Genomic DNA, 26,085 nt, shown 5'->3' with positions numbered 1-26,085 from the left:
AACATTTCATTTCAAAATGGCTGAAATGAAATGTTTGACTTTTTTGAAAAAGATTTCCATTTTTTTACTGCTCGAAACGATTTGCTGAATTCAATCTGAATTTACTAGCCTCCATCCAGCTCTAAATGCAAATTTCCATGACAGCAGCACCCAGGAGGACCTGTCTGGGGAAGCGAGTTTCCACAGCTCAGTCCTTCCAGTTGTGGTCAAGGGGCAGATCCCTAAGCAGAGCATCACTGCCTCAGTGACTCCCATCCTGGAGTGCGGTACAACATAAACTGCTCCATGAGGAGGTGTGGGGGTGGAGTTGCAACAATAACTCCCTTCACTGCTGGTCTCACTCTCTGGCTCTCCACAAGTCCTGCAGCAATCTCCTCCGCCACCATGCTGCAGAACCACAGATACCTGGCGATGACTTCAAAGCCCCAGCAGGAATCTCTCTGGGTGACAAGGCGTGCAAGTTGAGCCATCTTCCTGGCCTTTATTTTGAGACAAAGACTGAGAAATTATACCTATTGCTAGGGTCTTATGTGAGTGTCCTATGGACTTATGGGAGTTTGACATCTTCTCCCACAATTCATATGGGCTCCCAGAAGGCCTTTTGAAATCTCCCAGAAGCCATGGCTTCAGGAAGATGTGCTGGAAAGTGCAACCACAACAATAGAATTAGTTTGGGCCCATGGTGCTCTGGGACCACACTGGTCAGTCCTACTAGTTCAGTGATCAATTCTTTACTGCCCACTTTGCCCATTGTCTAGAAATCCCTGCAGAGTAAGCTCCCAGTTTGACAACGCAGCCTTGTTCTCTGCTCAAACTCGCTAGGAAAAGTGTGAAGTAATATATCCATGTAAAGTCAGTGCATTGTGTTTGTGGGTAAACAGCACAAGTCTTTAGGCCTTGCATCAAACTCTTGTGTGTTTGGAGGGCAGTGGCTTAGTTGTTTCTGCTTGTTTTTCCTCTTAGAGGAGCAGGTGCCATATTTACCTGTCTCTGTGACTCTTGCAGGTGTCTTCAGAGGTGCAGCATGACATCCTAAGGAGGCTGTTTCAGACAGAGCCTGATGTCATTGACTATCTCTTACGCAGGAAATTCAACACCACTCTGTAAGTCCTTGTCAAGAAAGAATTTGAAGTGCTGCTGCTGGGGTGCCTGGCCATTAGCTTTGCAGAAACCAAGCTTTTTGCAAAATGGCAGCAAATTCACATCATCAGTGACAATTTTGCAAATTATTCCTTCTGTTCTCTTTCCTGCCTCCCTCACTCTCTCCCTCCTCCCCAACAGCCCTTTCTGCCCCCTCCCTCTGAATTCCCAGTCTTTTGTCCCCCAGGCCCCTCCTTCTCGCCAAAACATTCCCTACCCCTACTTCTTCCTGTCCCCCTCAAACAGCACATTCCCCCTCCATCTTCCCCAGGCCATTCCCTCCTTCCTGCCCTAAAAGCTGCCCTCTTCATCCCCCCACAAAAATTCCTCCCATCTTCTGTTTGCTCCCCCTCCCAAATATTCCTCTGCTCCCAATGTCTCTCTGAGGCATGCACCTACAGTGCCTCACTCAGCCCTCCTGACTCCATTCCTTTCAAGGTACATCTACACTGCAATAAAACATCTGTGGCTGGCCATGTCAGCTGACTCAGGCTTGCGGAGCTCGGGCTGCGGGGCTATAAAATTGCAGTATAGATGTCTGAGCATGGGCTGGAGCCCAGGCTCTGCTACCCATTCCCTCTCCAACTCCTTCCACAAACCCATTCCAAACTACCTTCCTGGATGTTGTCTGTGCCTGCATGCATGCACCTGTTACTGTCTGCCTATGCCTACGTGCGTGTGCACCTGACAGTGTCTATGTGCACCTGTGTGAATCATGCTTGTGCCTTTGAGTTTGGCTGTGTATGCATACGTAGACTGTGTTTGTGTGTTTGTGCCTGTATTTGTGTATGTGCGGGCATCTGTGCCTCTGTGTATACATTCATAGATTTCTAGATTCCAAGGCCAGAAGAGACCACTGTGATCATCTAGTCTGACCAGCTGGATAACATAGGCCAGAGAACTTCTATCAGATTATTCCTAGAAAAACATCCAAACTTAATTTAAAAATTGCCAGTGATAGAGAATCAACCATGACCATTGTTAAATTGTCCCAATGGTTAATTTCTCTCGCCATTAAAAATGTATGCTTTATTTCCAGTCTGAATTTGCCTAACTTTAACTTCCAGGCATTGGATTGTGTTTTACCTCTCTGTACTAGATTGGACAGCCCATTATTAAATATTTGTTCCCTATGTAAATACTTATAGACTGTGATCAAGTCACTCTTTAACCTTCTCTTTGTTAAACTAAATAGATTGAACTCCTTGAGACTATTACTATAAGGTATATTTGCTTAATCATTCTTGTGGCTTTTCTCTGACCCCTCTCCAATTTATCAACATCCATCTTGAATTGTCAGTACCAGAACTGGACACAGGATTCCAGCATCGACCGGCCGCACCAGTGCCAATTAGGAGGTAAAATAACCTCTCTGCTCCTACTCGAGATTCCCCTGTTTATGCATCCCAGGATCACATTAGCCCTTTTGGTCACAGCATAGCACTAGGAGCTCATGTTCAGCTGATTATGCACCACGACCCCCCAAATCTTTTTTGGAGTCATTGCTTCCCAGGATAGAATCCCCCATCATGTAGAGATGCCTACAATCTTTGTGTAGATGGATACACTTACATTTAGCTGTTTTAGAACACACATTGTTTGCTTCTGCCCATCTTACTAAGTGATCCAGTTCGCTCTGTGTCAGTGACCTGTCCTCTTCATTATTTACCACCCACCCCAATCTTTGTGCCATCTGGAAATTTTATCAGTGATGATTTTATGTTATCTTCCAGGGCATCAATAAAAATGTTAAATAGCGTAGGGCCAGGAACTGATCTCTGCAGGACCCCACCTGTAACACACCCGCTCGATGACGATTCCTTGTTTACAATTCATTTTGAGACCTATCAATTAGCTATCTTTTAATCCATTTAATTTGTGTCAAGTTAATTTGATATTATTTTAGTTTTTTAATCAAAATGTCATATGGTAGAAATCAAATGCCCTACAGAAGTCTAAGTATATTAACTATTACCTTTACCATTCAAATTTGTAATTTTCATCAAAAAAAGATATCACCTTAGTTTGACAGGATCTATTTTCCATAAATCCATGTTGATTGGCATTAATTATAATACCCTCCTTGAATTCTTTATTAATCAAGTCCCACATCAGCTGCTCCATTATCTTGCCTGGGATCGATGTCAGGCTGACAGGCCTATAATTACCAAGCTCATCCCGTTTACCCATGCACCAGTACCTGTGTCTGCTTGTGTCTATGTGTTGTGAGACTCATAGGCCAGTTAGCTCAGGTATTTTTAGGTTGACAGGCTGCTATCCACCCAGGGCCTCAAAGATTCTCAACCCGTATGGCTTACTAAAAGAAATGTGACTGCATCAATTTTATACACTTTATTAAAATGCTTAAACTAAAATCAGACCAAGAAAACGTATCACCATACCTAAGCTATTATTAATAAATATTAAATTAACTTAAAAATAAAGCGGCTATCAAATCATGATCAATTCAACAACCCAAACAAGTTAGTCTCTATATTGGATTGGTGTGCAAGCATCAAATTAGTTAAATCATCACATTAATAACAAAAACAATCAATGCTTATAAAGTCGACAAAAGAATCTGAGAGATGGCTGTCCACTTGGTTATAAATTCCAACTAAAGAATTTCACCAATGTCAATGAAATCTATAACTTAAAGCAGCTTCAACCTCTTAATACTGAAACCAAATTATTATCTAATGTCCAAACCACAACTTCAAAGCCAATTATAAGGAATCATTTTTAGACTTAAGTTCTCCCCTCCATGCCCCCTCACTTCTCCCAAAATGTTATAATACAGACTTTAGCAGCATACTTGTGAAAAGCAGAAGTTTGACAATTATTTACCAGAAATTACAGATGACCACCTCAAGTTTCTTAGGACCTTTCGACACAGAACACACTTTCATGAGCGTGTTTGTGAGACAATATTTAGGACTGTTGAAAGCTGGGAACTTTTCTTTCTGGGGTTTTCCCTGTGTGGGCTTTATGGGTGATTAAACACAGGCATACAGTCACATGTCCACCTTCATACTCTAAAAATAAAGAAAATTAAAATGCTGGGATGCCTCCCAGTTAATAAGAAACAAAAGATTTTTTTTTTTTAAGAAAAGAAAAATAAGATACTTATGATCACTGGGGTTCCAAACCTCTAGCTCTCACTATCTTCTGGAATCTCCTAGAGCAGGAGCTGAAGCTGCAGTCAAGCAGCCAGAGAGTGATGATCTGCTGGCTGAGTGCTCCTGGCTAGTAGGCCTTCTTCGGGGTACGGAGGCTGATCCAAGGCTGGCATGGCCTGGCTGTTGATGCCATAACTTCCTCTCCCCAAGGAGGCCAGTCATGGATGTTCAGCAAGGTTAGCCTGCCTTTAGGGAGCTTGTTGACTGGAAAGGTAATGCTCCTTGGACTTCCCTTGGATCTTCTGGTATATAAATTCCGCTTGCTGCACCTCTCCTTCTGGTCTTCGGACAAACCAGAAGCAAGGCCCAGTTTGACATCATGTTAGCTGGTCTAGTCAAGTTTGAATTAGGACAGCGTTAGCAAGCATCAATTGGGAAAGTCCAACTTAGCCAGCAATCTAAAAAATATCTGGTGGTTGCTTATCACAGAGACTGTTGGTCTCAAACTCTCCCGAAATACTGAAAATTCAGACAGGTGAGACAACTTTTGGTTTTATTGAGTGAAAGTTCAATATACAAACATTTATAAAAATAGCGAACAGGAAAACCCTAGCAACAGAACTAGTCGCTGAACAATACATTAATTCATCAGCAAAATTAAAATGAATTCATACTTAAGATAAATTTAGTCATCTGCAGTTTCTTCTCTGTTATTCTAAAAAACAGACAAATGCTCTGATTCTTCTTGCAAACAAGGCAATTACAGGAAAGTGTCTATTTTGGAACTGGTCTCTAGGTCAAACAGCTTGTTATCTGAAACCTATATAGTGACAGAAAGAAGAATAGCTCATCAAGATGAAATCGATTTTAAATATGTGTATTTTATATAAAGTCAGTATGCCTATACAAGCTATTCTCCTTGCAGTATACATGCAGCGGGGCCTGTGTGTTTGCCTAGGCCTGTGTCTGCCTCTCAGTTTGTGTGTGTGTGTGTGTGTGCACGCACGTGTGTCAGCACTGCATGAGCGCGTCTGGCTCTGTGTTTGTGTGTGCATATGTCTTTGGGTGCATTTGTCTGTAGTCATCGCTGCCGCCTTGCTGGTTAAAGTGGGGGTGCTTGGTGAGTGAGCCCGACCCCTGGACCACGGTGGGATGGAGTCGGAAAGTTCAATGGTCCAAAAAGTGCTGAACAGCACCACAACATCAAAGATAAAAACAGTCAAGCAGGCTAGTCAGTAAGGGGTAGCAGCAAGCTTTGCCAGTGCCCCATATGAGCTGTGCCATCTGACTGAGCCTGCCCAGTCGGAGGAGACAGCCCACTGCTTGGAGCCACTCCTGACAGCCTTTCTGAAACTTGCTTGAAGGTCTGAGTGGTTTGAAAGGTCACCCACAGTTTCTCTTTTCTCCTAGAAGCACAGACAGTGATACATCTACAGAGAAGCATCCTCGCTCCCTACTGGCCAGCCAAAACTGCATGCTGGCAAGTGGTCAGGTTTCCTCGCATCTGTACAGCCACGTCTCATTTCTAAACCTGCATATTGAGAATAGGCAGACCCAGGGCAGCCCAAGCTCCACCCTCACTTTTAATACGTACCAAACAGGGCAACTTGTCCACCACAAAAAGAGAGACTTGGTCACCCAGGAAAGAGTAGGGACATCTTGGGAAGCATAAATCTCTGAGGGGACTTCTCCATTCACAGTTATCAGCCTTCTAATTCATATCAGTGCAGCTCCCCAGGTGGGAGGCACTAGTATAAATTGCACAGATGTTTCACTGCCATATAGCAGAGCTAGACCAGATAATGCTACACATGTAGGAGCCCTGTCTACATTAGTACTCTCACTGTTGCTGCCCTAGGGAATTACATTCTGATTTTTGCCAATGTAGATAAGACCTAAGGATACATTAAGCTGAATTCCTGTCTGGCCTCGCCAATGATTAGCAAGAACATACAGAACATGTAGAGTTATTTAAAGGGTCTTCTGTAAAATTCTTGTTTGTTAAAGTCTGCTGGAGAGTTAGCATATCACAAAGCTCTGTGCGCGTGTGTGTTCAGGAGGCAGTGTGCGCGCAATGGCAGGGAAAGCACAGTTTGTGTGTCTGTGAGGCATGATGGCAGTTTGTGCCTGCTGCTGGTAGCAAGCCTAAAATGCCTTGGTGCTGCATTTTCATCTATCAAGAAACCTAAGCTGGTGCAGAATATGGCGCCTGTTTGCTAACGTGAGCAGTGCATGTAGTGGCAGCTCAAGTTTCCTGTGCTCCAGGATCTGCCTGTTGGTTTGTGGGTGGAGTTTAAGGTGTTGGTTTTGGCCTATAAAGCCCTGACCTGCTTGGAGCTGCCTACCTGAAAGGCATTGCTGCCCATGCTGTGCTGCCACTAGCAGAGGCCCTTGAGCTGGACCCTTATATAGGGTTACCATATTTCAGCAAGCAAAAAAGAGGATGGGAGGAGCCCCGCCCCTGCCCCTCCCACTTCCCGCCCCCCCAGAACCCCCAACCCTCCCCCCGTTCCTTGTCCCCTGACTGCCCCCTCCTGGGACCCCTGCCCCTAACTGCCCCCCAGGACTCCACCCCCTATCTAAGCCTCCCTGCCTCTTGTCCCCTGACTGCCCCAACCCTTATCCACACCCCCACCCCCAGACAGACCCCTGGGACTCCCACGCCCCATCCAACCACTCCCCACCCCCTGACAGCCCCCCCCAAACTCCCAACCCATCTAAACCCCTCTGCTCCCTGTCCCCTGAATGCTCCGATCCCTCTCCCCACTCCTGCCCCCTGACAGCTCCCCCCCAGAACTCCCAGCCCCCCATCCCCCCGCTCCTTGTCCCCTGACTGCCCCCTCCTGGGACCCCTGCTCCTAACTGCCCTCCAGAACCCCACCCCCTACCTAAGACTCCCTGTTCCTTGTCCCCTAACTGCCCCCTCCTAAGACCCCCCCAACTGCCCCCCAGGACCCTACCCCCCTACCTGTACCCTGACTGCCCAAAACTTTCTCCACTCCCCCCAAAAAGCCCCCCCCTGAACTCCCGACCCCCCCCCCCCGTTTCTTGACTGCCCCCTCCAGAACCTCCCTGCCCCTTCTCCTGCCCCCTGGCCCCCTTACCCTGCTGCTCAGAACAGGGTGTTGGGCTCTGTGCGAGCCGGACACGTGGCTGCGCTCCCCAGCACAACACACAACCTGGTCCCTGGCCCTGCACAGTGCTGCTGGAGCGGGGCTGCCGGGGAGGAGCTGCCGGCTCAGAATGCAGGGAGGGAGGGGGGAGGAGGAGGAGCTCCTCTACAGCTGCTCCGGAGTCCAGCCCGTGACTTTCCTGCAGCCCTCCCAGCCGCTCGCTCTGCTCTGCCGGGGAGGGGGGAAATCCCGGACATTTTGAGTGATTTACAAATTCCCCCCGGACGCTATTTTTAGCACAAAAAGGAGGACATGTCCGGGTAAATCCGGACGAATGGTAACCCTACCTTATAAAAGGAGTGCACTGTCTGCTAGGGCCTCTTTCCTTCAGATCACTCACTGACAAGGTCCTCAGTAGTCCCAACCTGTTGACCTTCCAAGGCATATTGCAAAGCTCATTGGATGGGATGGGCACAGGGGTAAGCAGAGGCAGCTAAAGCCACGTTCGTCTCGGAGGAAAGTGCACTGGGATTTTCAGCTAGACAGGCCACACAACGTAGCGGGCCAGGGGTTAGACAAAGTTAGGAAGGAGAAGTGGTGCTGCTCTGGATGATGCTTTGTAACTCTCAGGTTATTGTGTCTGTAAATGTGTTGTAAGCATCTCCAGAGCTTTGGATGGGAACTCTTTTGGCTGGATTTTCAAAATAAATAAATATATATGCAACCAAAAATAGTAACTTTAACATTTTATAAAGGCATAGTAGCACCTCTGTGTTAAGATTAGATCCAGTTTTTCATTTGAAGCAAGATTTCAACCTCTTTGTTTTGTATGGAGAATGCAATGTATCTCCCCCAAATTTACGGCTCATGAATTGTGGGTAAAGACTGAATTTTCTGAGCATTTTCAACTACATCTGTTTGAGTTAATTACAAATTAATAATAATTAAAATGGAAACTTTGAGATGTTTTTCAGCCTCTGCCCTTTTTTCATAACCCTTTTGCTAACAAATGGCGGGTTTGTGTCATTCACAATTTCCATCTAATTAAAACTCATTGCCAATTATCCTCAAATATATATTTATAGTAATTAGACTGGAATAAAAGGTAACATTTCCCCCCCTATTTTCCTTATAGTCCATTATAGTCACATTTTCCTTTACTCAGAATAGGTACCATTTTCCATAATTTACAGTGGGATTGAAGCAGCCAGTAATGGTGGTTACTACTTCATGGGGTGGGGAGGGGGAGAAGGAAAGTGAGGGGAGACAGAAGGATGGTGCCCCTAGTAAAGATGGCTACCATTTCCCATTTTTAACAATGGAACTGAAGCTGACCAGAGCTGTGCTCAAGAAAAGTGGCCCTCATTTTATTAGAGGCTTTGCTATTATACTTCTCAATCTTCAGATTTGCCAACGTGTGACAGAAGGCACTGGAACATATGAAAAATGTCTGAAATTGGGAACACTTGTGTTTGTTCACTATGCCATAATCTACAGAGTACAAAATGTTTAAGGACATTCTCTCTGTTTAATTCATACAAACTCCTTTTTTAACAGGAGTTTTACCATGTGTCACCACCAGGCACTGCACTTCTATATTCTCAGCAAGAGTGTTACTACTTGAGCTACAGTAACCTTCTTTGTGGAGCAGCCGCTAGAGCAGAGCAGACACACACACACACACACACACACCCCTCTCTCTCTGTAGACTCCTTGAACTAAGGACTCTGTTTAATTCTCAGCTGTCTGAGACGGCTGTGGTCTTGTGGTTCAAGCAGGAATAGGAATAAGACATTTTGGCCTGTATTCCCAGCTCTGGAAGGGAGAGGCATGTGATGTAGTGGGAAGAGCAGCAGTTACAGGCAGCATATTCAGATTCTGTGTGAGGGGCAGCGTGGAAGCAAAGTGGCTCGACTTTATTCTTAGCTCTGCTAGAAATGAACTTGTTCAATTTCTCAGTTATCTTATTTGTAAAATGAGGTGGCTGATACTTGATTGCCACATAAAGGAGATGTATGAGCTTGTTGCTGAGTAACAAGCTCTGGGAAGTGGAATGGTTGAGCTGTGACTGTGTGGACCCAGTGAACCTTCCCCGAGAGAAAGGGCATTTCCATAAGGGTGTCTCCTTGTCCTAGTCCCAGGCCTAAACTTAGCCCACAGAAGCCTACCCTTAGTAACCCTAACTCTAGGTTGCGGAGCCCTACTGACCCCAGGTGTAACCCTAGCCTAGAGAGGCCTACCATTAGTAACCCTATCCCTATCTTGAGGATCCATACTGGCCAAAAGCCTAATCCTAGGCCAGGGATCTCTACCCTTAGTCATCCTAACCCTAGTGTGGCAAGTTCTAGTGACCCCAAGCATAGCCCTAGCCTAGAGAGACCCTACTCCTCTAGTAACCCTCACTCTAGATTGAGAATCCTTACTGGGCCCAAGCTTAATCCTAGCCTGGGAAACACTACTGGCCCCAGATCTAAACCCAGCCTGCAGAGCCCAACCCTGAGTAAGTCTAACCCTAGGTTGGGAATCCCTACTGACCCGATACCTATTCTTAGTAACCATAACCCTAGCCCAGGGAGCCTGACTGTAGGGCCCCTACCCTTAGTAATTATAATCCTAACCTGGGGAGCCCAGCTGGCTCCAGGCCTAACTCTAGCACAAGGACCCCTACCCATAATAAACCCAATCCTAGCCCTGGGAATCTTACCCATAGTTACCCAAACCCTAGGGTGCGAAGCCCTACTGACCTGAGGCCTAACCCTAGCCCAGAGACTCATAGCCTTTGTCACCCTAACCCTGGCCCGGGGAACCCTACCTTGTCACCCTAACTCTAGTCCAGGGGATTCTTTTAGGCTCAAGACCTAAACATAAGATGGAAACCTTTACCCTTAGTAATGTTAACCCTAGCCCGGGGAGGCTTGGTGACCTCAGCCGTAGCTGTAGCCCACAGAGGCCTGCCGTTAGTAACACTAACCTTAGCTTGAGGATCCCTCCTGGCCACAGGCCTAATCCTAGCCTGTGGAGCCCTATCCTTAATAACCCTAACTCTAGTGCTGGGAGCCCTATGGGGCCCAGACCTTACCATAGGCCAGGGATCCCTACACTTGGTAACCTAAGCAGAGGAACACTACCCTTGGTAAGGCTAACCCTAGCCTGGGGAATCATACAGACCCCAGGTGTAACCCTACTCTAGAGAGGCCTACAATTTGTAACCCTAACCCTAGCAGGAGTGTCACTACTGGCTATAGTCCTACTCTTAAGCTGGGGATCCCTGGCCTTAATAACCGTAATACTAATTAGGGAAACCCTACTGATCTGAGGCCTAAATCTAGCTCCTAGGGGTCTATGCTAAGTAACTCTAACCCTAGTCCAGGGTGTCCTACCCTTAGTAAACCTAACCATAGCACCACAAACCCTACTGGCCACAGCCTAGTGACCCCTACCCTTGGTAACCCTAACCTGAGCCCAGGGAGCCCTAACTTTAGTAGCTCTAACTGTAGCTCGGGGAGCTATACTGTTGCCAGGTATGACCCTGGCCTAGAGAGGACTACCATTAGTAACCCTGACCCTATTTTGAGGATCTCTGCTGCCACAGGTGTAATTCTAGACTGGGGATCCCTATCCTTAGAACCCCAATTTTAGGCAAGGAATCCCTAGTGGCCCGAGGCCCCTAGCGGCCCGAGGTCCCTAGCGCAAGTCACATCAGCTGCAGCCTGCCAACCCCCTAACGTTGTCCCACTGCACCAGCAACTTCAGGAGCTGCCTGCCAACACCAACTCTACCAGCCAACTCAGGAGCTGCACGCCAACCCCCTAGGCCTGCCCCCTTTGTGCAAACTGTCTCGTGTCGCCCACCAACCAACTGACCCCAATGCCAAACACAACCCCTCTCAGGAACTGCCTGCTAGCCCCACCCCCACTGCTCCACAGAAACTTGGCCAACCTTCTAACCTTGCCCCCCAGCACAAGCTACCTCAAGAGATGACCGCCAACCTTCTAGCCCCATCCCCTATTCAAGCCTAATCTTAGCCTGGGGAAACCTTTCCTTGGGGTACCCCAGCTTGGGTTACTAATGAGCCTCAGGCCTAACTCTACCCCAGGAATCCCTACCCTTAGTAACTTGACCGCTACCCTTAGTCACCAAAACTCTAACCCAAGGATCCCTACCAGCTCAAAGCCTACATATACCCTGGGGACCCCTACCCTTCGTATCCCTAGCCCAGGCAGATCTAGCGACCCCACGTGTTGCCTTAATCTGGGGTGGATTCCCCTTAGCAACCCTAACCCTGCATTGAGGCTCCCTAGTGGCCATAGGCCTAATCTTACCCTGGGAATCCCTACCCTTAGTAATGCTAACTTTAGCCACAGGAGGCCAACCCTTAGTAACCATAAACCCTAGTCCAGGAACCCCTACCATTAGTAACTCTAACCCCAGCTCAGGGAGCCTTTTAGTAACCCTAACTGGAAGACCCCAGTGGGCCTCAGGCCTAACCTTAGCATGGAAACAAGTCTCCCTTCCCCCAAATAAAGTTGCCTCGCCACATCCACAAGGGGGAGAAAGGGGAGATTCATTCCCATCCTGCCAGAAGCTTGAACTGCTTCTTGACTGCCCAAAGCCTACCCTCTCTCCACACCTTCCCCAGGAGTCAGTATATGCAGCTGCTAAACTGTTAGCTTTCATCCTGTCAAGAGGGGACAGCGTGGAACTAAAATTAATTTAAAAAAAAAAATACAATACAAGGCATACTGAAATGATTGGGTTCATTTTCAAGTTTAATTTGATTTAAAAACCCATTCATTTAAAGAAGTCTTCCTGTCTGCCTGTATGAGATTGGAGCGGTGTGTGTGGTGCCTGAATTAGTAGGAACATAATAACGTATTCTGGTGCTCTCAAGTGGCAAAAATGCCTAATTACATGAGTGCTTAAAAAGTAAACCCATTTTCAGTTAAATGTGAGAAGCACTTATAAATTAAGTAAGGAGACTTACGTAAATAAGTTACACGTGAAAAAGATTTGATCATCCAGTATTTAATGCTTCTGCATGCACCATCTGTACTGCTGACCTCTCCCTCAGCCTTCCCTCTCCCTTTTTCAGAAATGCATCTACTCTTACAGAAAGTGCCATGGGATTTCAAATCTCCATGCAGTTCAGTTTTAAGCCCTCATCCCATTATTAAATGGCATGATCATACAGATGGATTTTGAGAGGAAGCAGGTACCAGTGGCCAGGTGTGTACTTTGACCAGTCCCACTGCTGCAGAGGGTGTAAATCAGTGCAGAATTTGCCCCATTCATCCTCTAACCTCTATTCACATTCCCCTATACAAGACTGCAACACTTAGAAGATGGAATTTCATCTGCTATGCAATACAAGTAATGCAGCATGCTGAGTTTCTAAATGTTCATGTTGCACTCTCTCCATCAGCTGCACTGTTAGAATAGTATCACAATCTCTGAAGCACATAGATGGCATGAGTCCAGTACATCTTGCTATGCTGCCTAGTCACACGAAGTGTTGACACAGCACAGGATGCATGCACATACTTAAAAACCAAAACACAGCTGGTTTAAGTTCAAGTTAAAACATAGCAGCTCTACCCTCCTCTTTAAGGAAAAAAGAATACAGAGCTTTGGATACATTCCTGTTGTGTAACCAAAGAGCAGCCCCTATTTCCCACTGAGGTTTCTTGTATATATTGCTGTAGTCCTCCAGTAAACCTTACTTGCTAGAGTTTATTTCCATCAAATCTCCCTCTTAATGGGTGAAGTGCAGGGGAAATCAGCGCTCACACAAAGCTGTGAGCAGGCCCATCAGGAAGGCGAGGCACAGTTTATCCTTCTAATTACTCCTGAGCTTGTCTTCTGTGGAATCACAAGGCAAGGTCACTGTCAGACACTGCTCTGGGTACTCACCTGTCCACCCCCCCCCCCCGGGGGGGGGAAGTGGGGCAATTTGCCTCAGGCCCCAAGCCTCGCAGGGGCCCCCACGAGAGTTTTTCGGGGCCCATGGAGCGGGGTCCTTCACTCGCTCTGGGGGCCCAGGAAAACGCTCGCGGGTCCCGGGCCCCCGGAGCTTCTTCCGCTCCGGGTCTTCCGCGGCAGTTCGGCGGCTGCGGGTCCTTCCACTCCGGGACCCGCCGCCGAAGACTCCAGGCCCCCTGAATCCTCTGGGCGGCCCTGCGCCTGTCTGGAATGAGTCCCCTGGCCTCTCTGGTGATCCATCTGTTAAAAGGGTGGTGGCAGGGGGCACAGGCAGGAAAGACGCTTCTCGCACGGCAGCGGAGGGCAGAGAATGCAGCTTCCCTGGTGGCTGTCCTTCCGCCTACATGCCCACAGAATGCAGCAGTAGGATTTCTGCTGCAATGAAGCAGGCTTCCGTTTATTTCATTTACCTTCTTGTATCTGAGTTTCTCTCCATGCCCTGATGGAAGCAACCCTTAAACACCGAAACCCACAGAGAGAACCGGGCTAGGCTGCCTTCGGGGCGCCCCGCTCGCAGCCCCACATGATGGGGGGCTGGAAGGAGACTGCCCCAGAGCATGGCAATGCTGTTCCCAGAACGAGCTGTGCAGGCACAAGGGGCACCTCACCGCCAGCCCAGGCCGATCGGCGCTCCCCGGGGCTGAACTCGCAGCCCCGCCACCACTCGCTCCCAGCCACTAGACTCTCCCGGGAGCCCCAAGAGCTTCCCTAACATACATCACCGCCGCCTCAGCCAGTCAGCGCTTCTTATGGCGCCCCGCCCACTCCGTACCTCGGCCAATCGCCATGCAGATTGGTCTCCGACTTTCGTTGCCATAGTACCGGCAAGGACGGGATTAGCCAATGGGGTGGGGTGGGATTGTTGTCGGCTTGCTGCCCCTGCCGCGAGCGGGCGGGATGGTGAGTCGCGCTGGGGAGATACGGGACCCTGCCCCGGGTCCCTAGGGTGCGTCCCCTTCCGCCCATTAGGTCTGCTGCCTCGCCCAGTGCCTCCCCCGTTCAGCCCCATTCCGCCCCTTCCCCCACAGCCCCGCCCCATTCTACCCTTCCCCCACGGCCCCGCACGATTCTGCCCTACCCTGCAGCCCTGCCTCTTCCTTCGTGGCCCTGCCGCTGTTCAACCCACAGCCCTGCCTCTTCCTTCGTGGCCCTGCCTCCGTTCCACCCACAGCCCCACCCTTTCCCACCCCTTCCCCCTGCACCATTCTGCCCTTCCCCCGTGGCTCCATCCCCGCTTGCTCCTTTCTATTGCCCCACCCGTAGCCCGGAGAAGCTCGGTACCCGTGCTGCGGCACCCGGGCCATAGTGGAGAGGAAGAGCTCCCCCAGCCCGGGCTGCAGCAGAAGGTAGGGTTCCCAGGTGTCCAGTTTTTGACCGGAACACTTGGTCGTGAAGGGACCCTGGCAGCTCCAGTCGGCACTGCCAACCGGACCGTTAAAAGTCCAGTCAGTGGCGCAATGGGAGCCCGCCACTAGGACAGGCAGGGAGCCTGCTTTAGCTCCGTGTGACTCCCAGAAGCAGCTGCCAGGTCCGTGCGGCCCCTAGACACGTGGGTGGCCAGGAAGACTCCGCGCGCTGCCCCCACCCTTAGTGCTGGCTCCACAGCTCCCATTGGCCAGGAACCACGACCAATGGGAGCTGCAGGGACGGCGCCTGCAGGCGCGAGGGCAGCGCGCGGAGCTCTCGAGGCCACCCGTGTGCCTAGGGGCTGCAGGGACCTGGTGGCAGTTTCCTGGGAGCTGTGGTAAGCGCCACCGGGACCTGCACCCCTCCTGCACCCCAACCCCCTGGCCCAGTCCAGAGCCCAGTCCTGCTGGGGCAGCTCCTGTTTGGTGTGAGGGGTGCAGGTGGGAATGGGGTGTGTATGTGTGCAGGAGCTCCTATTTGGTGCTCAGGGTGGGGATGGAGATGTGGGGGGGTGCAGGAATCAGGGCTGGGGAGGTGTGTGTGGGGTGCAGGAGTCAGGGCAGGGGGCTGGGTGTGTGTGTGGGGGTGCAGGAGTCAGGGTAGGGGGCTGGGTGTGTGTGAGGGAGGTGCTGGGAGTGTGGGGGGGTGCAGGAGTCAGGGTGGGCAGAGGGCTGGGGGTGTGGGCTGGGGTCATGGGGGTGCTCACGGCAGGGGGCTGGAGGGGGTATGCCCCAATTCCAGCCCCTTCCCGAAGGCCCCACCCCACCTCTTCTCTTCCTTGGAGCGGTGAGCGTGCTGAGGCTCCGCTCTTCCCCCTTCCTCCTGCTGGCAAACAGCTGATCGGCGGCAGGGAGAGGGGGAGGGGAGGGAATGTAGCACCCTCTGGGGAAGAGGCAGGGGAGGAGCTTGGCTGCCGGCAGAGCCTGCCCTGCTGCAGCAGGAGCCGGCAGCATCAAGCTTCTGCCCCCAGAGGAGAGAGCGGGGGTGAGGAGGGGGGGCGGAGAAGAGCGGGCCAGGCCGGGGCCCCTTTGGACTGTGGGCCCGATGCCATGGTGCCAGTGGCGCCATGGTAAATCCAGTACTGGTTGGAGCCCCAGCCACCCTCCACACACACACATCGGTCTGACTTGGGTCAGTGATAGGATGAGGGTGACTATATTTCCCAAAGGGAAATCAAGACACCATGTGGTATTTAGGGGTGTCCCCCTCCCCTGTATGGGGCTGGCCTTCGGGGGTTCCCATGCCCCCGTGTGGGGCTGGCCCGAGATGTCTGGCATCGCTGCTCACCCAAGCCCCACCGTGCGGGGCTGGCGTTGTCGCTCACTTCCCCCCCGAACATTCTTCCACACCTCACTAGGGGGGCACGCCCCACTTTTTTGGCAAAAATTGGCATTTGTCCTGTTTGCTCTTTCCAACTGATCATCACTTGGCAAGAGCAAATGGGACAAATGCCCAGTTTTGCCAAAAAAAATCAGGACGTCTGGGACAGGGCTTAAAAAGGGAACTGTGCCAGCCAAAACAGGATGTATGGTCACTGTAGTCGGTGAGCGCTCTGGGGGGCATGGATCAGCATTCACCTCATGCTCCCCATCAGTACCCAGCCCAAGCTGGGGGGAAGCTAATGATCCAAACAGTGAACCAAATTTGGTGAATCCTGGTCACGTGCCACCTGAGGTATGTTGCACATACGCTAAGAAGTGAGCAGTCTAGACTTGGGTCCTAGGCCCTGCTAGTGTGGGTAGGTCAGGGCCAAAGTCTCCCTGAGACTCGGGTCCAAGCCCTGCCATTTTGCAGTGTGGATGCAACTCAAGAGGCAGATCCAAGTCAGAAGGTCTGCGTAGTGCAGTATGGATGCATTAGCATGGCTGTGAGTCCAGTAATTCTAAGCCCAGTTTACAATGCAGTGTGGACACTCAAGTGTGGGCTTGAAAACACTGAGTCCACAAGCTTGGGTCCCACAGACCCAGATTCATAATGCAGTGTAGACATACCGTGGCAGGTGACCTTTGTGAGACAGGGTGGGGCAGGCAGGCTGGGTCCCTAATGCTAGTGATCCACCTGGTCTCTTGTTCTACTAATGTTTCCAAGGCTTCCAGCCCCAAGAAAGTGATGGAAGGGGCAGTGACCCGGAAGAAGAAGGTGGCACCCAAGTTGGTACTCACTGAAGAACAGAAACAGCAGTTGCGAGAGGCCTTTGATTTGCTTGATACTGATGGCACTGGTACTGTCGATGTGAAGGACTTGAAGGCAAGCAAGAAATCACAAATACACTGTGTACTTGTTGCAAAAAGGCCTAGACCAGCAGATGGTAAAACAGGTCTAGTGCTGTAGCTTTCAATGCTAAAAACTTGTGTGTTCTAGAAAACTCAGGGGTTTGGGTAAGAGAGGGTTTCCTCCAGCTCCATTCTTCTCACCTGACTGCTCACTGGCTCCCCTGCCAGCTGCCCCTTTCTTCTCCAACATCACTCTTTGGGATATAGCTGACCAGACAAATCAGGGACATGGATCCAGAAACTCAGTTTTGTGGTTGTGGGTAAGAGTTAAAAAATCTCCTCCCACTGTCATGCAAACCACTTTGTTTCATATCCAAATTAAAGATCTCTTCTGTCTCATTCACATTTGCTGCACCAAGATAATATAGTCTATATAGCAGGAATTTTCATAGAATCATTGGATATCAGTGTTGGAAGGGACCTCAGGGGGTCATCTAGTCCAACCCCCTGCTCAAAGCAGGACCAATCCCCAACTTTATTCTAAGGTTCCCAGAAACCAGGTACTACTGCATAATATACTTTGTGTGATTCTTTACAACTAAGGGGTAATACTGCAGTAAAAATGAAACACACATTCTTTATCTCTGTCTATGTATATAACCCGTAGTGGTGAAATAAATATTTCCCTAATCATCTATAATTGGTAGGTGTTTGAGGGGACTAGGTGCTTCAAAGGCCTGGGAATAGGATGTAGTGCTTTTTACTTCCAGATTGCTGGTTCAAATCCAACCCAAGGCAATAGTGACTGAAAGGCATTACAAAATGTATACCATCAAATGGCAAAGTGAAATAAATTGTGTAGACATCTCAGTCCTGGTATCCCAATCACAATAGAAAACCACACCATCAGTGGCATTAATTGATCTTGTTGGCATCTCAGCAGAGGTGCCAGTTTGAATGGACCTTGCAGACTGAACATGCTTAGACCTCTTAGCTGTAGTGCCTCCAGGGAAAGTTTGAGGCACATTGGAAAGGCAGGGTGGCGGAAGTCTGCATTGCTGCAGTCTATTCTGTATCTGTTTCTATGTTCCAGATAAACAGATTCAGCCTTCAGGGCTGTTGATCTGGCATGTTTCACCAACACTAAATTCTGTGTCTCTTTCATACACTATTTAAAGGACATTGTCCACTTAAAAGTCACATTTCTGTCCGAAAATGTGTGACCTACTTTTGTTATATAAATCACCTAAGGTGAGTGTAATTGAACAGATTAGAGAAGGAAAAACATTTTCTTTTATTCCCACCCTGCAATTTGTTTACATAGTGCTTCTGACAACAATTTGGAAATAGTCAGTTTCACTGTTTCCTCTGTCTGGTAAGTCAGTTTCCCCTGTGTGTATCTGGGACTGTCACACAGAAGCAAAGGAGAGAAAAGCATTTTAAACTGTGTGTGTGTGTGGGGGGGGAAGTATTGTGAAACTTCAAAAATTGGCAGAGAGACTCAGGGCTTGGTGTAGTATAGTATCATTCATTGGTGCTGTAAACTGGATGCTTTAACTCTGAATGCCAAAAAGCAAATGTATAAGGTCAAAGACATCAGGGGCTTGTCTGGAATAACTGCTCCACATGCCGCGCAGGCCATCTGGGACACCTGCTCTTTGTCAGATCCGTTGCCTTGCTAGCGTTTATTATTTGACTTGCAGTAGCACCTTGTGCTTCCATCCCCATTTTTTTTTCATAGTATGTGATGTGGTTTCAATTGTCTCCTGCTCTTCGCTTCTGTTTGCATTGCCAGCCTATCTTCCATGTTTGCAGGTATCCATAAGAGCCCTTGGGTATGAACCCAAGAAAGACGAGATGAAGAAAATTGTATCAGAAGTTGATAAGGAAGGATCAGGGAAGATCAACTTTGATTCCTTTTTGTATGCGATGACTCAGAAAATGGTATGTAAATCGGGTTAGCCACAAAAGTCCTAGGCATCCTTAATATGAAGGTCTTTGATGGGAATTTAGAGCACTTAGGACCCAAGAGAGTCCAGCATTTCCAATTCAAAATACTAACCAGAATTCAATAATATTAGAAAGAGAGAGAGGGGGGAAGCCAGGTTGGCTGCTAAAGACAATCATGAACAAACAAGTGATAAACAAACAAGAACAATTTAACATCCATAGAGAATCCTTATGCAAGACCCTCTGAAACACTTCAGCCTACCTGTTGTGCTATCTCTGACACCTGCCCTTTCCCTCAGTAGATCTAATCCACCTCAGTCTTAACTTGGACCACTACCAGGATATTCCTGTCCTGGTCTCTCAGACTCTTGCAACTTTGTTCATGGCTTTTCCTTAAGTAATAAAAGAGAATGACAAATGTAAAATAGTGGCAACAAATGAACTCTGCAGTGGCCAGGTGCCATTCAAGATATATTCTTTTAGCTTAGATTCTTAATAATGTGCATGAGAAGGGATGTTAGAATGCTGGTGGATCACCTTCACCTTTGCATATTATCGTTCTGCGCTTCTTTGTTAAGTCTGAGCCAGAATCCAGAGAGGACATTCTTAAAGCCTTCAAGCTCTTTGATGACAATGGAACTGGCAAAATCTCTTTCCAAAATCTCAAACGTGTGGCCGGTGAGATTGGGGAAAACCTCACAGATGAGGAGCTGCAGGTTTGTAATGTACATCTCTTTGCCTTCGCACAATGTTGACATGAGTCTTTGTTTCATGGAAGATTAATTTAATTATTAGAGGAACTGTGCAATGTTCTGAAATATTTTACTTTCCTAGTGGCATCTTCTTGTTGCTACTCTAGTTTGTGGGTGTGTAACACTGACAGACCACAGTCATTGGCGGGCAGGATCAAACCTGGGGCCTCTGGAGCTTAGTGCTCCAAATGAGCTAAAAGTTATATGGCTGTTAGCTAAGGCTGTAGAGCAGCTCATTAATCTCTCGCTCTCTAAGTCAGTGGTCTCCAACCTTTTTATGCCCAAGATCACTTTTTGAATTTAAGGACAACCCAGGATCTATCCCGCCCCTTCCCCAGAGCCCTGCCCCACTCACACCATACCCCACTCTCTCCATCGCTCACTCTCCCCCACTCTCACTCACTTTCACGGGCTGGGGCAGGGGATTGAGGTTTGGGAGGGGGTTTGGGGTGCTGGCTCTGGGAGGGGGGTCAGGGCTGGGGAAGGGGATTGGGGTGCAGGAGGGTGTTCGGAGTGCAGGAGGGGGTGCTGGCTCTGGGAGAGGGGTCAGGGCTGGGGATTGGGGTGCAGCCTCCTGCCGGGTGGCACTTACCATGGGCAGCTCCCAGTTGGCGTCACAGTGAGGATAAGGCAGGCTCCCTGCATGCCCCAGTCCCACACTGCTCCCAGAAGGGGCCAACATGCCTCTGCGGCCCCTGGGAGGAGGGGTGGCTCTGTGCGCTGTCCCTCTCTGCAGGCGCCGCCCCCAAAGCTCCCATTGGCCACAGTTCCCCATACCCAGCCAATGGCAGCTGTGGGGGTGTGCTTGCAGGCAGGAGCAGCAGCGCGCGGAGACCCCTGTCACACACACCCCCGGGGCTGTGGGGGCATGCTGGCCGCTTCCGGGAGTGGCGTGGGGCCGCGGCAGGCAGGGAGCCTGCCTTAGCGGCAGCCCTGCTACACCACCAGAGATTGCGATCGACTGGGAGAGTCCCGAGGATCGACCAGTCTATCATGATTGATGGGTTGGTGACCACTGCTCTAAGTGGTCTCAGTGCCATTAGATGGGGCAGAACACCACACCCAGGAGGTGTGTGGGTTACATACTTCTCCTAGCTGAGGAAGCATGTCCCGAGCTTCAGAGACTTCCCAGTTCAAATCCTGGACGAGCCCCTACTTATAACACCGACAGACCCCGGTCATCGGCAGGCAGGATCGCACCTGGGGCCTCTGGAGCTTAGTGCATGAGCCTCTACTGCAGGGGTCTCAAAATCTGTGGCCCAAGAACCTTCCCACTGCAGTCTGCATAAACTTTTAAAAAAGTTCTTTCATCCTGCTGGCTGATGGCGCTGGAGGGGGTGCAGGAGGGGAGCAGGCAGGAGAGATTCACACAGGGCCGGCTTCAGGGTTTTGGCCGCCCCAAGCAGCCAAAACAAACAAACACAAACAAAAAACAACAAAAAACAAACAAGCAAACAAAAAGCCGCGATCGCGATCTGCAGCGGCAATTCGGTGGGAGGTCCTTCACTCCCAGGCGGAGTGAGGGACCATCTGCCGAATTGCCGCCGAATACCTGAAACTGCCGCCCCGTCCCGAACGGCCGCCCCAAGCACCTGCTTGAGAAGCTGGTGCCTGGAGCCGGCCCTGGATTCACATGCCCCTCTCCCCAGCTTTGCTCCATTCTGCTGCTCCGGGGACCCTTCCAGGGGTTGCACTCGGCAACGTGTCATTTGCAGTTCGGCTCCCTGCAAACGGTTCCCTATCCCTGCTGTTGCCGGCAGAGCCACGGAGGAGAGAGACCCATGCAGCTCCGCTACCGGCTGTCAGCTGCAGGCACCGCCCCCCGGCAGCTCCCATTGCCTGGGGGAGAGGGCAGAGGCACCATCACTAGTTGCTGGGCAGAGTCAGCCATGGAGGCAGCATCATTAGTTGCCAGGCAGAGTCAGCCGGGGCGACATGAAGCCAAGGGACATGAAGCCAAGGGAGTGGGGGAAAAGGGTGGGAAACGGGCTGGGAGATGGTGTGAACACCATCTTCAGTGACATTAATGGCCCGCTGGGAGGATTTGAGGACTGGTACTGGCCCTAAAATAAATTGAGTTTGATACCCCTGCTCTACTGCATGAGCTAAAAGCCATATGGCTGTTAGCTAAGGCTGTAGAGCAGACTCAATTAGGGTGACCAGATGTCCCGAATTTATAGGGACAGTCCCGATTTTGGGGTCTTTTTCTTATACTGGCTCCTATTACCCCCCACCCCCTGTCCTGATTTTTCACACTTGCTGTCTGATCGCCTTAAGACTCATTAATCCAGGGATGGACAAACTATGGCCCGTGGGCCGGATACGGCCCACCAGCCGTTTTAATCCAGCCCTCAAGCTCCCACTGGGGAACGAGGTCTGGGGCTGGGAGCAGGGTTGGGGGTCGGTACATGTGGCTCCCAGAAGCAGGGACATGTGCCCCCCTCCGGCTCCTACACGTAGGGGCAGCCAGGGGGCTCCACTCTGCACACTGCCTCTGCCCCAAGCGCTGTCCCCGTAGCTCTGATGGGCCGGGAACCGCGGCCCATGGGAGCTGCAGGGGCAGAGCCTGTGGACAGGGCAGTGTGCAGCAGAGCTGCCTGGCTGTGCCTCTGCATAGGAGCCGGAGGAGGGACATGCCACTGCTTCAGGGAGCTGCTTGAGGTAAGCACTGCCCCAAGCCTGCATCCCTGAGCCACCCCTCCCCGCGCCTCAACCCCCTACCCCAGCCCCGATCCCCCTCCCACCCTCCAAACCCCTTGATCCCAGCCTGGAGCACCCTTCTGCACCCTAAAACCCACATCCCTAGCCCCACCTCAGAGCCTGCACCCCCAGCCAGAGCTCCCCCCCCAGTGCACCAACCCCTTGCCTCAGCCCTGATCCCCCTCCCGTCCTTTGAACCAGGGCCGGCTCTGGCTTTTTTGCCGCCCCAGGCAAAAAAGCCTCCCGCCGCCCCCTGCCCCCCGGTGGGGAGCGCGGCAGGGAAGGGCGCCAAGTCCGGCCGCGGCCCCGCTCTCCCCAGCTGGCTGGACTGCCGGGGGAGGGCGGCGAGCCTGCCGCGACCCCGCTCTCCCCAGCCGGCCGGAGCGCCGGGGGAGGGCGGCTCTGCTCTCCCCGGCAGCCGGTGCGCCGGGAGGAGGGCGGCGAGCCCGGCCGGGGCCCCGCTCTCCTCGACCGGCTGGAGTACCGGGGGGAGGGCGGCGAGCCCGGCCACGGCCGCACTCTTCCCGGCCGGCCGGGGCGCTGGGGGGAGGGCGGCGAGCCTGCTGCGGCTCCGCTCTCCCCGGTGGCCGGAGCGCCGGGGGGAGGGCAGAGAGCCCGGCCGTGGCCCCACTCTCCCCGGCCGGCCAGAGCGCCGGGAGAGGGCTGTGAGCCCGGCCGCGGCCCCGCTCTCCCCGGGTGAGCACCGCCCCCCTCTAGGTGCCGCCCCAAGCACATGCTTGGAGGGCTGGTGCCTGGAGCCGGCCCTGCTTCGAATCCCTCAATCCCAGCTCTGAGCACCCTCCTACATCCCAAACCCCTCATCCTCAGCCCTGCACCCCCAACCAGAGCCCTCAGCCCCCCACATCTCCCCCTCCACCCCAGCCCCCTCCTGCACTCTGAACTCTTCAGTTCTGGCCCCACCCCGGAGCCTGCACCCCCAGCCAGAGCCCTCACCCTCTCCCACACCCCCACCCCAATTTCGTGAGCATTCATTGTCCGCCATACAATTTCTATACCCAGATGCGGCCCTCTGACCAAAACGTTTTCCCACCCCTGCATTAATCGCTCTCTCTCTCTTGGGCTATGTCTACACTGGCAATTGAATGACAAAACTTTTACCACGACAAGTGCCAATATGAACAGCGCATTGTCTGCAGGAGCACTCTCTTGCTGACAAAGCAAACACTGATCGTTGAGGGTGGAAGTTTTTTGTCGGCAGGAGAGCCGACAAACAGCAGCTAAACTGCACGAATTTTAGCGGCACGGCTGTGGCGACACAGCCATGTCACTAAAAGCTGTGTAATGTAGACAAAGCCTAAGTGGTCTCGGTGCCACTAGAATGGGACAGAATAGCAACATCCAGGAGGTGTGTGGGTTATAAGTGGGGAGAGGGGATTATGAGAGGGGATTTCTGCCTTCATCTGAAATATCAAATATTGGCCAGAGAGGGAGGTCGATATTGGATTCCACAAACAGAGGATCTGCTGTGACAAATTATTTGTTACTTAGTGCAGATAAGCAATAATCATTCCCCTAATAGATGACAAGACTGGAACATCCCTTTTTTACCTTTCTATTTGCTTTAGGAGTCTTTCCTGGAACTCTCCCATTTCCCTATACCTAAAAGGGTCATTCACTTTTTTTAGTTCCTATGCAATGAATGGGCAATGCAAAGTGATGTATCATGGCCTGTTGTGGTTACATCTCATCTGATGAGAGCAGTGTTTCATTTGTAGTATGTGGCTACTCTCATTTGGCTTTGTGATTCTCCTTTTTTGCACCACTTAGACAGTGATAGTCCTTCTCAACTGTATGTATTTATATAAAAATCATCACACGTCAGTAATGCATTGTAAAGACAGAACAGTTGGAATTTTACAATTGATCAAACTCCAGGAATTTAGACCAACATGCCTGGACATTAGCAGAACCGGTAGTATATTTTCTCACCACAGAGAGTCTTGTTGATAAAACGATTATAAGAAATCTTTGCTTAATAACAAAATGGATAAGGAAAAATCCCGCTGGCAATCTTTTTTTTCCCTTCTAGTCTGACATTTACAGCCCTTTTCTGGGTGAGCACATATAAAAGGATTCAGTAGCACATACACTATTGCAGCCACTACTTACAGCTTGTAAACTCCGACTCTTCACTGTGTCCTCACCAGTGGCTTAGTGGAGTTGCAGTGCTCTGGATTTACACTGTTGCAATACATCAGTTCCCCAACACTATATTACCCAATACATAGCTTGAAATAGGGTAAGTGCTTTGAATACTTAGGATGTGAAAGCTGCTTGAATAAAACCCTGTTTGCTTTCCATTCCTCTCCCCTAATCTGTTTTAATGTGCTTCTTCCGGGTGCAGTTTGTCCCTTTGTAGAGATCCAGCGCAAGACCTATGCACTGCTTAGGTCCCATTTAAGCCCTGTGTTGAGTGCTGCATAGACCTTGTGCTGAAACTCTGTGAAGGGATGAATTCCATCTTCTCTGAGCCCACCTAATCTGGTCTCTGAATTCTTGTTGTCCTGCAGGAAATGATTGATGAAGCAGATGTGGATGGAGATGGGGAAGTGAATGAACAGGAGTTCCTGCGGATTATAAGGATGAACAGCATGTAGCTAGATGTTTCTCTTTTCTTTTTACTCACAGTTTTAAATACGGTTGGTAGGTACATCTGTTTTTTCTCCAGCCTCTCTCCATTCTCCTGGGGTTAAAAAATGGGGGATCACTATCAGAATTTTTCAGAATCATGGTTGCAGTGGGACTGAATTACTGATTTTTAGCTGTCTATATCCTAATGTTGGATTCCATTGCAGAATTTTTAAATGATCTCAAGTAGCATTCTGGGTGTAGGTCAAATATTGACTTGTTTTTTGATTGTTTTCATGTTCCAATGTAATAACTTCATTCCCCTTTTAATTGCTTCCAAAAAAGGCAGGGGAATAGACTTTCGTGAATAATAGGAAACATTTTTCAAAATGTACTTTTTAAGAAGGAGCCAATCCCAGAGTCCGATCCCAGAAACCCAATCAAAATCTGTTCCTGGCACATACTTAGGCCCTGATCCTGCAATCAGATCCGTGCTGGTGGACCCTGTGCCCATGCAGAGACCCATTGACTTCAAAGGGCCTTCCTGCAGGGGTCTGTCCATTCAAAGCCAATTGCAGAATGGGTCCTTATTTGTCTATAGCATTCACCTAAAGAGTGAGATGCATGTATCTGAGACTTTTAAGTTGATTTTGATTTAGCCCAATGTGGGAATTTAGGTGTTTCACTTTAGCAATGTGAGAGTCCCAGTGCAGTGAATTGGTATAGAAAATGCATTGCAGATGGTGAACTCTGTCATCACCCTTCCTGAAGTACACACTGAGTTGTCATCAGTATTTTATCCCCTGGCCTGATTTTACACTCTTGTTTGGGAAACACTGTTTTCATTTGTTATATGCACTGGCACTAATTATTTTCTGTATCCCAATAAAACTTGTTTATAACTTTTTCTCTTCATGGATTAGTTCTCTCCACTGCTTTGGACTCTTCATCCATAGCATGATATTCCACCTAAATGTTTCCCTTTTATAATTTCAGCCCATTGCTGCCTCCACATCCCCACAGGGATTACCCTCAAAAGTTAATTCTGATGGTGTATGGATGAACTTTGGTACTCAAGCCCACTGCATTGTGGAACTCCTGCACCCACTGAGAGCGATTCTGG

The 26,085-nt window shown here is 50.0% G+C and overlaps 2 protein-coding genes across 3 annotated transcripts in view; both read left to right on the top strand.

The window, feature by feature from the left end:
• ARHGAP36 (Rho GTPase activating protein 36) overlaps nucleotides 1-6,747 on the top strand; it is a 100,108-nt gene extending 93,361 nt beyond the window's left edge. Inside the window, exons 10-11 of the mRNA XM_054039642.1 lie at nucleotides 1,006-1,103; nucleotides 5,670-6,747. Of these exons, the coding sequence (XP_053895617.1) occupies nucleotides 1,006-1,103; nucleotides 5,670-5,931 (360 nt within the window). The 3' untranslated portion in view covers nucleotides 5,932-6,747. The remainder of the gene's footprint in view (nucleotides 1-1,005; nucleotides 1,104-5,669) is intronic.
• Nucleotides 6,748-14,165: 7,418 nt separating this feature from the next.
• Nucleotides 14,166-25,869, top strand: LOC128843653 (uncharacterized). 2 transcript variants are annotated; one of them, XM_054040658.1, is made up of 5 exons: nucleotides 14,166-14,251; nucleotides 16,847-17,005; nucleotides 18,787-18,915; nucleotides 19,500-19,637; nucleotides 24,905-25,869. In XM_054040658.1, the coding sequence occupies exons 1-5, from the start codon at nucleotides 14,195-14,197 to the stop codon at nucleotides 24,989-24,991; spliced, it is 570 nt and encodes a 189-aa protein (XP_053896633.1). In that variant the 5' UTR covers nucleotides 14,166-14,194; the 3' UTR covers nucleotides 24,992-25,869. The 2 variants fall into 2 exon arrangements, with proteins under 2 accessions (XP_053896633.1, XP_053896632.1); XM_054040657.1 differs by lacking the exon at nucleotides 14,166-14,251 and having other exon boundaries at nucleotides 16,646-17,005.
• Nucleotides 25,870-26,085: the final 216 nt, after the last annotated feature.

Source organism: Malaclemys terrapin, chromosome 9 (assembly GCF_027887155.1).
Source record: "Malaclemys terrapin pileata isolate rMalTer1 chromosome 9, rMalTer1.hap1, whole genome shotgun sequence".
NCBI lineage: Eukaryota > Metazoa > Chordata > Testudines > Emydidae > Malaclemys > Malaclemys terrapin.
This window is presented reverse-complemented; position numbering and strand designations above follow the sequence as displayed.

Excerpts from the sequence above, each read along its gene's own strand:
- LOC128843653 (XM_054040657.1), top strand. The coding sequence starts at position 16,733 with ATGCAGTGTAGACATACCGTGGCAGGTGACCTTTGTGAGACAGGGTGG. Across the intron at positions 17,006-18,786 it reads TCGATGTGAAGGACTTGAAG|GTATCCATAAGAGCCCTTGG; the intron begins GCAAGCAAGAAA and ends CCATGTTTGCAG. Across the intron at positions 18,916-19,499 it reads ATGCGATGACTCAGAAAATG|TCTGAGCCAGAATCCAGAGA; the intron begins GTATGTAAATCG and ends TTCTTTGTTAAG.